The sequence below is a fragment of the Nothoprocta perdicaria genome, unplaced genomic scaffold (genome assembly GCF_003342845.1).
Source record: "Nothoprocta perdicaria isolate Ctin4 unplaced genomic scaffold, notPer1 scaffold_277, whole genome shotgun sequence".
Lineage (NCBI taxonomy): Eukaryota > Metazoa > Chordata > Aves > Tinamiformes > Tinamidae > Nothoprocta > Nothoprocta perdicaria.
In genome coordinates this window covers 183,344-197,132 of record NW_020455507.1, presented here as the reverse complement: position 1 = coordinate 197,132, position 13,789 = coordinate 183,344, and the positions used below count along the sequence as shown (strand labels likewise).

General features: G+C 42.2%; 1 protein-coding gene across 1 annotated transcript in view; it reads left to right on the top strand.

Moving 5' to 3' along the window:
- The window catches only part of VIPR1 (vasoactive intestinal peptide receptor 1), a 104,158-nt gene extending 98,657 nt beyond the window's left edge, over positions 1-5,501 (top strand). Inside the window, exons 11-13 of the mRNA XM_026041069.1 lie at positions 929-1,058; positions 1,949-1,990; positions 3,621-5,501. Coding sequence (XP_025896854.1) covers positions 929-1,058; positions 1,949-1,990; positions 3,621-3,812 — 364 coding nt within the window. The 3' untranslated portion in view covers positions 3,813-5,501. The remainder of the gene's footprint in view (positions 1-928; positions 1,059-1,948; positions 1,991-3,620) is intronic.
- Positions 5,502-13,789: the final 8,288 nt, after the last annotated feature.

Here is a 13,789-nt window from a genome sequence, read left to right as displayed (position 1 = left end):
GTGCGGGTTGTTCAGTTGGAAGAACAAATACTTCTGATGCCCAAGACTTTGGGAGAGGGAGACACATAAAGATGTGGGTAACCAAGCTCCCTTGGTTACCCACAGAAACCCTTGAGACATCCTTAAGTATTTTATTTCCTTTTATTTTTGTCACCTAGACTTTAATAATGATTAGATTTAATAAATTATTATCTCTTCCTAATTAGACCTCTGATTACCCTGCCTGGTGCTATTAAACACTAATATTGTTCATCCTCCTCCTTTGGAGACATTCATTATACAATAGCCTGTCATTATTCTGAGCTAAACATACGATTTCTCTCCCAGAAGCTGTAATTTTCAGAAATCCAAAGCAAACAAAGACAGTGCTAGATGATGATTTAGCTTGTAGAGATGAAAGAAGATCTCCAGTGGGAGGGGAAGAAGAGAGGAAGAGGGAAAGAAATGGCAATAAAGATGTCGCATTTTAAGTCATCACCACATCTGAAATAAGCAGTCATCCCCAGTCTGGAGGCTGGATGGAGGAGAGGTGATAAAGGGCTGATCACTATGCCTCCACTGAAGGCATACATATTTTTGAAAGGCTATTAACAAAGAAGGATCTAAAGCTGTGGATATCACCCAGCACAGTCCTTACTGTGAACTGGTGTAAATTGACTGGTCCAAACTGAGAATCTGGCTCCACATTCCATCACAGCACAGCCCAGACCTTTGGAGGGATCCTTGGCAGTTCTGTGAGGAGCTGATCTCAACTCTGTTCCCAACCATCCCCCACCCCCAAGCTCTCCCAGGTTGGGTAGCCTCTTGTCTTCACACTGAGCAGCTATTGAAAGGCCAGATGTTTCCAGGACCTCAATGATAGTGCTTGCATCTCCTAAAAGGAAACAAAGACACCTACTTTTATGGCTTATGTTTTTCTTTCCAACAGGAGACTGGCCAAGTCCACCTTGCTGCTGATCCCTCTCTTCGGTATTCACTACATCATGTTTGCTTTCTTCCCGGACAATTTCAAAGCAGAAGTTAAGCTTGTCTTTGAGCTTGTGGTTGGGTCGTTCCAGGTAAGTCTTCCTTTGTGCCATCAGATTGGGTCTGTTGGCACAGAGAAATGTAAGGGAATAAGTGAGTTGGGGATTTCCCGGACATGACCAATAGTGCTCCCCTTTGGGGAAAAAGAATCCAGTGTGGAGATTCTCCACATTTTAGGCATCTAAAAAGAAAATATACCTCTATGAGCTAGTTCCCGTAGGGCTTTTTATACCAGGAAAGGAAAACCAACATTTCAGTTCAGTTGATCTGTCATTTACCTTGCAAGATGAGATAAATCACCTTCGGGTAGAGTTCCAATTCTTCAGTCAGTTCCAATGCTGGGTAGTTGACCTTGGCCCTGGTGTTGCATGAAAAGAAGTACTTACTTATGCATTTCATACTCCGGCATCCATCCATTAGTCCAGCTCTAGGCATTTTGTGTTCTTACAGTTTGCAGACAGGATCTATGCAGACAGGACTGTGTACATGTATTGCATTGGCCGTACACATTGTTCAGTGGTGAATGAGTTAGTATCTGTGTTTACATCACTGTCACTTTGCATCTGACAACACTCCTTTGAAAGATTAGTGGACCTACTCAGAGCTGTTATTTCAAGCAGACCTCTCTGAATTGCTTCATGCTCACACATAGGAAGGGTAGGTCGAGTATCCCACCCAGTTGCCTTTCATGCATTATTCTGAATGACCAAGTATCCCACTTAGAGCTGAGCAGACTCTTACCCATGCATCTGCTGTAGTATACCTTAAGCAAATTTCCCCTGCTCTTTTTATAGGAAAATACAGTCAAGGGGCCTCTTAGGGGCATCTCAGCAGGTCCCTGGCCATGGATTGCAGTCAGGTCTTGGTTGTGGTATCAGGAGATGTAATCCATGAGTTGCTAAGAGCCTGTTCTTTCTTCCAGGGATTTGTGGTGGCTGTCCTGTACTGTTTCCTCAATGGGGAGGTAAGATCAACAAGGCTGTGGAGTTTGTAGTTTTCAACTAAGGGAGAGTGAATGTTCGTGGAGGGGGGATTGGGGAGTGTCCCATTCCTGATGTTACCACACCAGGGGGAAAGCTTCCAGGTGGAATAACTCATTCTAGAGAAACAGCTCAAGCATTTGCCTGACAGTTTCCCACACGTCCAATAAACAAGTAGGACTTGCTTGCACACTTTAGTATTGATACTGCTGAGTCCTTCTTTTATAGACAACATCAGCAGAATTCCCATAACCTTGCATAAACTCTGATCATAAGGGAGCATCTTCAGCAAGACAGGATAAAACCAATCATGAGCCCAACTATGCTGTGTTTCAATGAGTCCTCCACCTCAGCCTTTTAAAACCTAAAGATTTTTACCTTTAACATGAAGGTCCAGAATCAGGCTCCGCTGCTGAGCCGGAAGCTTGTTAGTGCAATGATACATTTTTCTACCATGTACAGCAGAAATTCAGTAGAGACTCATTAAACCCATATCACAGAGGCACTGTGTAGGTGTGAGCAGCTAACAGCATTGAACCGCTGTCAGCTGGAGCTCACTCAGCTCAATAAACTGAGCATGGACCAGAAAGGAGCAGCTGTGATCTGAGTTTTTTCCAGCTTCCTGGGGAGAGGAAGAGTGTCCAGAATCACAATTTGCTTTCTTAGGGCTCTGGTGATGCTTTCAGTCATGCTGAGGCCATGTGTACATCACACAGTGGAAGAGAGAGTGTATAATATCCCACTTCCAGCAGATACCCAAACAGGCCTTGACACGACTCGTTAGCCACCGACCAGTGCCATGTGAACTTGCTTCTAGCTCATGGGCACGGTCTTGCCTTTCCCACATTTCCAGTCCTGAAATTATCATTACTGGGGTTGTACTCTTCCGGTGCTTGCTGAACCCAAAGACCTTCTAGCATAGCGGCTGAATGTAATTCATGCTATTAATTAAAATTTTGCACTGGGAGCCTATGTGAGAGGACAGGAGCTGTGACCAAATGTATTAGGAGCTGATTATGGACAGTGTAAACCCTCTGATGGATGTGACCCCCTGAGCAGGAACAAGGAGCCTCTATCAAAAAAGCACATCTGTATACCAATGATTTTACGAACAATGTATAGTTAAATCATTCATCTTTGGATGAATATAGGGCAGTGAAAAAAAAAGCGTAAAAGAATCTGGCTTTGAAGTTACTGAAGTTTAGTAGTCTAGCACTAAATCTGATTCATTGTAGCAGATAAGCTACAAGGAACCTAATACAATAGGTAAAATAAGCACTATGCTTTCTTTCTGCAGAAGATATATAGACTTCTGCTTTTTTATTTTACTGGATGGAGGGTCACGTCTCTTTGAAGTGGCCAAAAGTTATTTCCAGATAATGTCTGTTTAATGTACTTTGTGAAATAATTCCTTAAAAATTAAGGTGAATCCCATTCAGCACCCTCTTCCTCTCCAGGAGAGCACCCTTAATTCCTCAAGGAATTGCTTTCAGTCACTCAGCCAAAGCCAGGCAGCAGCTTAGTAAGTGGGTCTCCCATTGCTACTTATATGATCTCATTAGAGCAACAGAAAACATTGCCCTCTGCTAACTTGATTGTCTTTCCTTGTCTTAGGTCCAAGCTGAGCTCAAGAGAAAGTGGCGGAGGTGGCATCTGGAACGGTTCCTGGGCTCAGATATGAAGTATCACCACCCTTCCTTGGGCAGCAACGGCACCAACTTCAGCACCCAGATCTCCATGCTGACCAAGTGCTCACCAAAGACACGCCGGTGCTCTGGCTTCCAGGCTGAATTCTCTCTAGTGTGATGGGGAGAGACTCTCTGAGCACAGAGCATCTGAGAGAGAAACAGAGATAGGGAGAAGGATCCCCAGGAATCAGTGCTATGATGACAAACCCTTGAGAAATGAAATGCTCGACATGAGCCAACAGAAGACACAAAACTGGAAAAGCCACTGGCATCCAGAACAAGATCAGACAAGCCAAGAGGCAGAGAAATACTTTCCTTCTCCCTCTTTTCAGACCTTTCACTCTAAGTTGATGCCCACAGGGGGATGATAGCTATGAGTAAAGGTCCTAGTCACTTGAGGTGAGCCTGGGAGGTCAGGTTGTGTCATAAATAATGAAGTAAGGAGGGCAAAGGGAGCGTGAGTCCTTAGTGGCTTTACCAGAACCAGCGCCCCTGAAACAAATTGCACTTTTCTTTAACGAATGAGCCAGTCAGAGAGAGGGGGAAGAAGTGAAAAAAAAAAAAAAAAAAAAAAAAAAAAAGCCAAATGTATGAATGTGCCAAAAAATCAGTTGATAAGGCACCGAAGATAGAGCTGGGACAGCAGGGAGCAAGAACAGAAAAACACAAGCAGCACATGAGAGGGAGAGGGAGAGGCCAGCACATGGACCCCATCCCTGCGTTTTGCATTTGTGAAGAAGAAGCTATAGCACCAGGAAGGCTTCTCAGAGGATATCCCAGCACTGGAGTGACTTCTGCTAATTGCCTGCCATCCATCCCATCCTCGTTAGCAAAAGATTTCCAAGCGCCTTAGGGGTTCCTCTTCAAAAGCAGCTTGCTGAGAAGGAACAGTGTGAATGCCCTTCTCTGCATTATGTTGATAACATTGATGTTTGCTTGTTTGGTTTCGATGACCAGGAAAAAAAACAATTTGCATGTATAAAATGCAGGTACAGATGGCCAAAAGCAGAGCATGGCTGTGTTTTTCATTTTAAGTTCACCATAGATTGTGGTGCATTACCACACCCAAGATCATTAGGGATCAGGGGTAAACAATTGGTAGGTAATTTGTTTGCACATGGTTAATATACACTGTGAGGAAAATGAGATACAGAACCCTGTAATCCTTAATTGAATCAGACCACCATAAGGACCCACTCTTCAGATGAAAAAATTAGCTTCACAGCAGAAAGCAAAATTGCTTTCATGAAAACAAGGTTATCTCAGCACATAACTGGCCCTCCAGGAGTCAGGAAGGAGTGAAGGAGCTATTAAATTGATTTCTGCTTCAGCTTTTTCAGGGAGCTTTCATCCTATGATGAAAGCACTGTTAGATCTCTAAAATGTGCATGTGCATCTTGCCTCTTTTCTAAAGGCCTATTTGTTTCCATATTGGGGCAATCCCTATCTGAAGAACTCACGCAGATGCAGAGAATCTTGCTTTTGCTTTTCTTTTCTTGGTGGAAGGGTGAAGGAGTGGGGTGAATTGGAGTTCTGCTCACAAGAGCCAGGCTGGCATCTGGGGAGATCAAGGTCACCTGTATGCAGCACTGCATGGACAACTCCTGCTAAGAGGTCCTGTGTTTGGTGCACTGCCTACAGTCCCAAATCCAGGCAGAAGATAGGCAACACTAGGAAGCTCATGATTTTTCTCACGTGTGTGTCCTGCCCAACTGACTTGGAGTTACACCAGTATTTCACCAAAGAGCGTGAAATCACTGCCCAGCCCGGGTATACACTTAACACTGGGGCTGCTGATATCCTACATATAGGAGTACTATAACATATAGGATCATGATGGAAAGCTTAGATCATCTAAGTAATGTGTGGGAGGCTGCATAGAAGGGAAGACAGACTCCTCTTTCAGGTTCAGAGGTTTCAACTTATCCACCAGGTACTTCCACCACTGGGATGACTTCTTTCATAATTAAGGGGAGCTCTCTGAAGGAAAATATTTTTAACTTGATGGGGTTGGATTTTTTTGTTTGAGTCTTTTTCTTCCTTTTTTTTTTTTTTTCCTGGTTGGTTGATTATGTTTTCTCTGCCTGTGTTTCTCTGCCAACAAATGACACAGAGCCCAGGAGAGCTGCAAATCTGGGCATCCAGTTTCTTCCTCAGTTCTGGAGACTGCTGTACCAAGCCGTCCCTGGAGTAATACTTCACTACTGTCTGTCTGAGTTGCACATTGCCAAAGTATTTCTCCATGTACTTAAACTGAGGACAGGACACAGAGGGCTGAATTCAGAGAAGGACATGAGATAGACCAACACAACTGCAGTGAAGGGTAGACATGCACTCAGTAGTTTTCAGTGGCCTGGCTCAGATGCTGTCCTAGGGTAGCTGTGGCTACCCGGACTACGAGGACAGGTCATGCAGGTAGTCATGCTCAGCAACGTGCTCCTGGAGTTGTATTACTGACTAGTCCTCAGGCTGGCTATGTGCAAACCATCTGTGCTATAGCTCTGTTACACTGCAACCATATTATCAGCAGTTAGAATCCAACACCGGCAAGCCATGGGATCTTCAAAATATGTTTTTAGCAGCTCTCTCATTTCCACAATCTAGAGAAATCAAGAGGATGCTTAAAATTCCCCATGGAACAAGGTCCACATCTAAATCCCAGTGGAATTCCCAGAGGCCAGGACTCCTCTCTCAGTTTTCAGTGCAGGTGCTGCTCTGGTGGACACTTTCTAGGTAATGTGGAGAAGTCCCACTAATCCCCCTAGCTCTTTTCACATGCATGGTTGAAAGCAAGGATTTGACCCAACTGTGCAATTTCCCAAGTGAACAGATATCTGCTAGGAAGATCAAAAGAGGTAAGGGAAAGGGTTATCAGCTTCCAAATTGTCTCGCCTAGTATAACAAGCTTCCTTTTAGGTTCAGCATTGGAAAGGTGTGAGTCATCAGACTGCAAAGTTATTCAATTTCTTCATCTCTTATGGTACCTATTTATAATCAGCTAATGTGGTGGGCTGCAGGAAAGCCCCTGCCTTTAGCACATGCCTTCACTGGGGAACCTGAGATGTGAACTCAAATCCCAGGTCCCAGACAAGGCAAGGAGGAATTTGAGCACAGAGCTGTTAGGCTCTAACAACTTAGGAAATTAGATTGGATGGATTAGATGGATTAGGAAAAGCATCGTCAGCCATCTCCACTTAAAAGTATGAGGAAAACCTTCCCATTTTAGGCAGCCTTATTGCAAAAGAAGGTTCATGGCTGTGAAACTCAAGTAATATGAGCTGCCTTGTGCATTTTAACTTTGTCATTCATCAACATCCCTTTCTTTCTTTCTTTGTCATTCATCAACATCCCTAGCTTTATAACTCCATTTGCAGGAGGACCTGCTGCTTTGTTTGTACAGCTTCTCTTTCTTTTCAGACTTGTGCTAACCTTTGTCAGCACCAGACACATGCCAAGGGCAGCATGAATAAGTTTGTCTTTAGGAGAGGTGACAGGAAAAGAATAGGTTTATTTGCCCATGCTACAGAGTCTTATGAAACCCGTGATGTGCACTGCAAGGCTATTCTGCGTGGGACCCTGAAAGTAGGATGTGACCTAAACTGAGGGTCACCCTTCAAAAGTGCCAGCTAAATTAATGTGCCAGAAATGTAGCCCTCAGGCATCCTACTTGCAGTTACTTCATCACCAAATATCCAGCTGTGTTGCCATTATACTGTCAGGGGTGTTCCAGAGGTGAGATGAATGCATTGCATGTACCTGCTGTGACAGGCATGGCAATATTTGTGATGCAGGCGGTGGAAAGCTGCCAGCCCAGCTGCGTTGGCCTTATATTTCAGGAGAACAGAGGAGTCAGGGATGAAATCAGGACTTTTCACTCCAGGATTGTGAGCAATCAAGTAACCAGAAGGTATTTCACTGCCTTCTCTGGGATTTGGATCAGGCGCTTATTTGAGTAACGCAGGAATTTGGTCTGATAATTTGGCCTTCTTATGAGTGTGTTTTTTATCCAGTCCTTCAAAGAAAATGAAGGATTCAGAGACCTCACTGCAGCTCGAAACTGCCACCTGAACTGCAGTGTCCCAAACCAAAGCAGAATACATGATCCACGTATCATCCACTACTACTAGTTCCCTTAAAGCATAAATGTGTCCACTTCCAATGCCAGTGTAAGACAGGGATGAATCCAGTGAATGCAGTCAAGTTACTTTGGTGCAAAATAAGAAGCACAGTTGGATGTGTTAAACTTTAGATATATTTGGGGACCATGAATTTGAACTCCAAAAGTCTTTAAAGAGATCAGGGCAATTTTTGATGTCATTTACACCAGTCACTTCACTACAGTGTCTACTCGTTAATAGCAGCAGAAAACTGGATTTTAACTTTTGGTGAGAATTCCTTCATCTTTAGCCTGGAACAATTTGCTTATGCTGGGAAGAACTCTAATTCACTCCTATTGATTAAACCATTAAGTAATTACTATTAAGTAGGGGACAATCTATATCTAAAAGTTAAACAGTTTTCTCAGCAGGTTTCTCCTGTGTTTTCCCTGCAGGTATTTCTACTCATCTGTGACCTACATGGCTTTTGGGGCCCCTCATGGGTAGTAAGAAATGAGAATTTTCAGGGTTTTTAAAGGAGACAGAGAAATGGCAGATTGTGGCAGAATTTCAGATCATTAACCATATCTTTTCCACAAAGAGAACAATTCTTTATCAGTATTGTTAATGAAATTTTGGAAAGAACAAGAGAGACCCTCCCTCAAAAAAGAAAAGAGAGCGTGTATCTGATATGTCTTTTCCTTCCTTCCTTCCTTCCTTCCTTCCTTCCTTCCTTCCTTCCTTCCTTCCTTCCTTCCTTCCTTCCTTCCTTTTTTTCTCTTTTTTTTTTTTTTTGGTTCATGTAACAGTTACATTTTTTACAAGAAAATTATTATTGGACACATCTTTTTAATATTAATTAGTAAATTTACTTACATCTCCATATCCAATTATTATTCCAGTTCAGCTCAGAAGCAACAAGGCAGTGAGAAGGAGACAACGAACACCAAATCTTTGTTCCAATCTCAAGGAAATACTTTCAGAAAAAGATGTACCTGCTGACTAATAAAAGACAACCTATTGGCTGTTTTAAAAACCAAAACAAAATTGCAAATAAATCTCAGGGATGAGTTTTGCCTGGCTCCATTGTGGAGTTGAAATTACTTTGGTGGGATGAGGTTATCTCCAGTCTCTTCTACCACCACCACAGTGTGCCCTTGGCAGTTTCAATCTTCCACAGCCTCTGAGCAGAACCTGTGCAGGAGAAACCCAAAGCAGTGGTGGAGTGAGAAAGATGTGTTTAAAAAAAAAAAAAAAGGTTGCTATTTTTTTGGAAGATAGCAAAGCTTTCTCAGACTTGAAGGGATCTTGGTGAAGTTGGAAGTGCCAAAACTTGCTGATGTGCATCTCATTTTAATCAGTCTGCACAAGTCCATGTTACCCACTGCTTTGATTAATGTTCCATGGAAACCCATGGGGTAGCAAAAGCAATGAGCCTGAGAAGCAATATTTCTTCTCTGCCCGTTGACTCTAATTCTAACATAAAAGCCTGTGTGGAACAACCCCTCTGCACTGCATCCCAGGCTCCTCTTTCAGGTATCCCAAGGCAAAGGGTGCTTGTGCCTCCTTCCAGGGCTTCTCTCCCCACATTGTGAATGTGCCAAATTTACAAGGACTTATAATCCTAAACTCCTTGACTCCCAATGCAGCTTTGCACATCTCATACACCAGTGCACATGGTAGAAAGGGCTGTAGCACCACCTGACAGTGGAAGACACTCAAAGAACAGAAGGCCAAGGTCTTGGCCTCACGTATTAGTTGAGTTAAACCACTGTAACAGTGCGAAGAATTAATTCTCAGACTGGTACTTCAAGTCAGACTTTCCAATATTCAGAAGAGGATAGTTTCCAACCATTTTTCTCTCAGCCACTCAGCTTTTCACCCCATCTCCAAACCATACCTGCCTGAGGTATAGTTACAATGGCCAGTCTTCTTGTGACCCACAGAGATCTGTACGTCTATCAGCTATGTCTTTTAGCAATTAGTTAAAATGAGTTTCCTGGGCCAAAAAAACTATTTCTTCCACCTCCTATCATCTGAAAGATCTAACTCCTCATTTACTTGCACCCCATTTTCCTACATATCAAAGATTCCTACTTTTGAAAACCCAGTTATTTCTGGAATACTGTGAAATGACAAGGAAGAAGACAGACATGGAATGGGAAACTCCATGAACAGATCTCTCTGAGGAAAACAGTCCCCATTTGGGTTCTGAAGGCCAGGCCTTTAGGACATGTAAACTGGTGTCAGTGCTAGTGATTTGCACTTGCTGAGCTCTGACCCCAGTTTTGTGTATACTGTAAACCTGTACATATAGGAAAATGAAATAGCACATTAAAATAAAACACACATATTTTTTGATAATCTGCAGATGTTATATCAAGGTTGAACAGGACACTTTTGAATTCAAGAGTGTATTTTTCAGACCCTGTGTTTCAAACACAGATCAAGCTATTCTTGTTTAGCAGCTAGTGCCAACTGACTATTTTTTTCTCATTCAGACTGCAAGTACCTCTGCTCTACCCTCCTGTAAATAGGGTTTGACTACAAAGAGGAATGAAAACTGGCTGTGAACAATGAGTTGCTGTTAAGACACCTCTCCGTGGACTTTTAAGTACTTTGGTGCTTGTGATGTACTCTTCATGCCAGTGAGAACAGGCCTGCTTGCTTGGCACAGGTGAAATCTCAGCCTTCTTTCATGGGCTTTTGTCCTATTATTTATTTTGTTCTGACTCTGTAAATACGCAAGGAATTGGCTATTTCTTTTCCTTTATATTTGATTCATCTCCTTGCTTCAGAGGAAGTTCTACTATGTGGTTGACACTGCTGAAAACAAGCAATAAAACCAATGTGAAGACATTGTGTCCTAGGTGTCCTACCTGATATTTTATTCTTTTTTTTTCCTTTTTTTTCTTTCAATTCTGAAGAAGACACAAACAGAGACAGTGGAGGAGGAAAAAGGTCTGAAGGAAGTATTGCTGTTATGGAGGTTGCATAAGGTTGCATATCAATCCCATACATCATGCAGCCAGCCAGCCAGACCAAATCATTTTTGAATGGGAGAACTTCTTCAAGAATCTCTATACTAAAACAAGAATTGGTAGCAGTCCCAGCAGAAGTGATGTCCAAAGCCACCACAATGAAAACAGTGCCACTGCATGTACTACGTGTCTGGATGCAATGTCCTTTGCAAGAAATAATCATGCAATTAGAAAAACCTTGGTCTTTCTGCCAAGACCAAGAGCTGGTAAATGAAGGTAAGTCAAAAAAGTCTAGCACACACATTAAGCATCTAGAAGAAGCTACCATTCAAGATATCTCTCCACCTCTTTCCCTCAACGCATTCCTTCCTCACTCTGCAAAGCTGTGTGCAACTCTGGTCCTTTCAACAATAGTTCTCAGTCAACTGGGCCAAAAGAATCCCAGTATTTTTAGGTACATATCCTCATTCATGCACATATCTATCTGTTGACTGTTAGAAATTTAGGGCTATTAGGTCATTCTCCAACTGTCTCACAATGCAATGGCATTCAGAAAGCAACCAGAATCATCCTCTCTGAGATGGACAAAATTAAGTCTTGTCTTTTATATCACAGGTGTTTCTTTATGTAGTAGGAGGTCCTAAACAGGAGTTCATCCAGTCTATGGTAAAATACATTAAAAATAACCTTATTCTCATTTTATGTTAAACGCATGCAGTCTAGCAATTTTACAGGCTACATGGTAGAAGAAACTGTAAGCAGCTTTTCAAGAGCATATATGGGGGATCCACTTCACTCACAAAAATCTCACATCACTGTGTGAAATTGCAATGCTTTATCCATGACAAGGGAGCTGCAATCCATCCTGTGGAACACCTGACATGTAACGACATGGGCAGGGAAGTCATGGCTGTTGAGTCAGCATCAAGCATGATCTTCAGAGTGTGAGACCCTCTCTCCTACATCATTAAGTTCGGGATGAGCTAACTTATCATGGGAAAACAAATCAGTCCTCAGGTTATTCCTTCTCTGTTATTTCATCTCAAGACAGTGGCTTGACTCTGGGCTTGTTACAACCATATGATGCCACAGTGCTAGTGCTGTGAACAAATTCCATAATTTCATAAGTACCTTTTGCCTTCAGCTCTTTTAACTATACGCACAAGACTCATCAAATGCAGATTGATGCACTTCAGCACAATGCCAACTTACACATGCATAAAAAAGTACAATAGTTCTGACTGTAAAAATAATTATATGAGTGGATAATTAACAACTTGCAGATGTAAATGTGAGCACAACAACTGGCATCCTGCAACATTACTTCTTTAGTTTGTTTTGGGACATAGTTGGAGCTTATGTGAGGTGTCTAAATATGCTGCTTACCACTCAAAAAGGAATATATTTGTTTTTCAGAACGCAGAGTTCAGGAGGAGTGCTGATGAATGTGGAGTATCAATCCAGCTTCTTTTCTACCTTTACATGCACACCAGGTTCAGAATATCTCCCTCCTTGGAAAGAAATGGACAAGTCTTTTTACAGGGATTTTACAAATTCTTCCAAATCCACACCAGTTGATTCCAATTTATTAGCAGACCATTTAAATTAATATTTCTAGTGGGCTCAAAATTACCCAACAAGGTGGAGAGATTTGAACGCTCTTCTTTTCCACTACCCCTTCATGGGGTTGGTGGTGCCACAGAGTCCTAGTTGGTCTCCACGTCTTGGATAACACTATATATGCCAAGTACCTGGTACGCAGGCCCTGGAGCAAGACACATTGCAGTAATGTTTAGCCGTGTGCTCATCCTCAGCAGCTTTCAAACCCTGACAAATAAACAGATACCTCCTGAACCTCAGGCAGAGACCTGCAGCTCTCTGCTGCTTCCCCTCTAGCTTTCCCAGTGGTGCTGCACCTGCCTCCACATCATGTATATATTTCATCCTTACTGTGCGCCCATTTAATTTAGGGCTGTTTTTCCAGGTAATTATTGATCAAAACAAATCATGGGTCTTCCTCTGTGTTGGAAAAATGCCTAGCATGCAACTGCAAATGAACAGTAATTATCCTTATGAGAGACACTTTATTTAATGTACATGAATATTTAGCAGTGAAAATAAATCACAGTGAGAGATCAGTGAGCCTGTTTCTACTACATGGGGCCAGATCCACAGTTCATCCCCTTTTTAAGCTGATTTTCATCCCACAGTGCTCACAGAACTGATGAAGATAGGCTAAGGCTACAACTAGAGATGACAAATTTTTGCTTTATCTGTCCATTTTTTTCTGCACGGATTAAGCATTTTCATTTAAAATCAAAGGGTCTAATGCCCTAGGCCATTCTGAGAAGCAAAGATATTGAATACTGACTTTTACTGGATTCCTCTGTGGCTTAAATCGGAAGACGGGAAAAGACAACACAAAAGCCAGGGAAAGAGAAGCTCAGCCAATTGCATTTATGGTGTGTCCATTGGAGTAATAATAATCACATGCTGCCAAGAAAATGTCTTTCGTATGGGGAACTCCAGTCACTGCCCAGAAATTAATTAATGTAAGTGGCTTTGATGAAGGTCACATAAGAATTCTGAGGCAAGAATCATCACTAAAATTCACACATGCTAAATCCCTGTTGTGTGTCCTCTGTGGAAGAGCCTTCTGGTTTATAATGAGCACAGCATTGCTTTCCCTAGGTACACAAAGTGAGACTGAGTTTGATAGAACATACGATCACATATATCTGGAAATCTTTGAGCTTGGCCTTTAGAACTTCTTTGTGTAAGTTTCAGTTCAGTGGTGAAGTGGTTTTTCACGGCTGCAAAAACATTATTTTTGATGAGAAATATTCATGATTAAAAATGGGCAATAGCATCATTTTCTTTTGATCCCGTGTGGTTTCCATGGCAAAGTGCCAAGATTAGGACTTTTGTGATCTCCATGACATTAATTTCCAATTTAGTGAATCAATTTTAGCTGTTGAATTATCTTCTCTCTGCACGCTACCAGTTGCATTCATTCC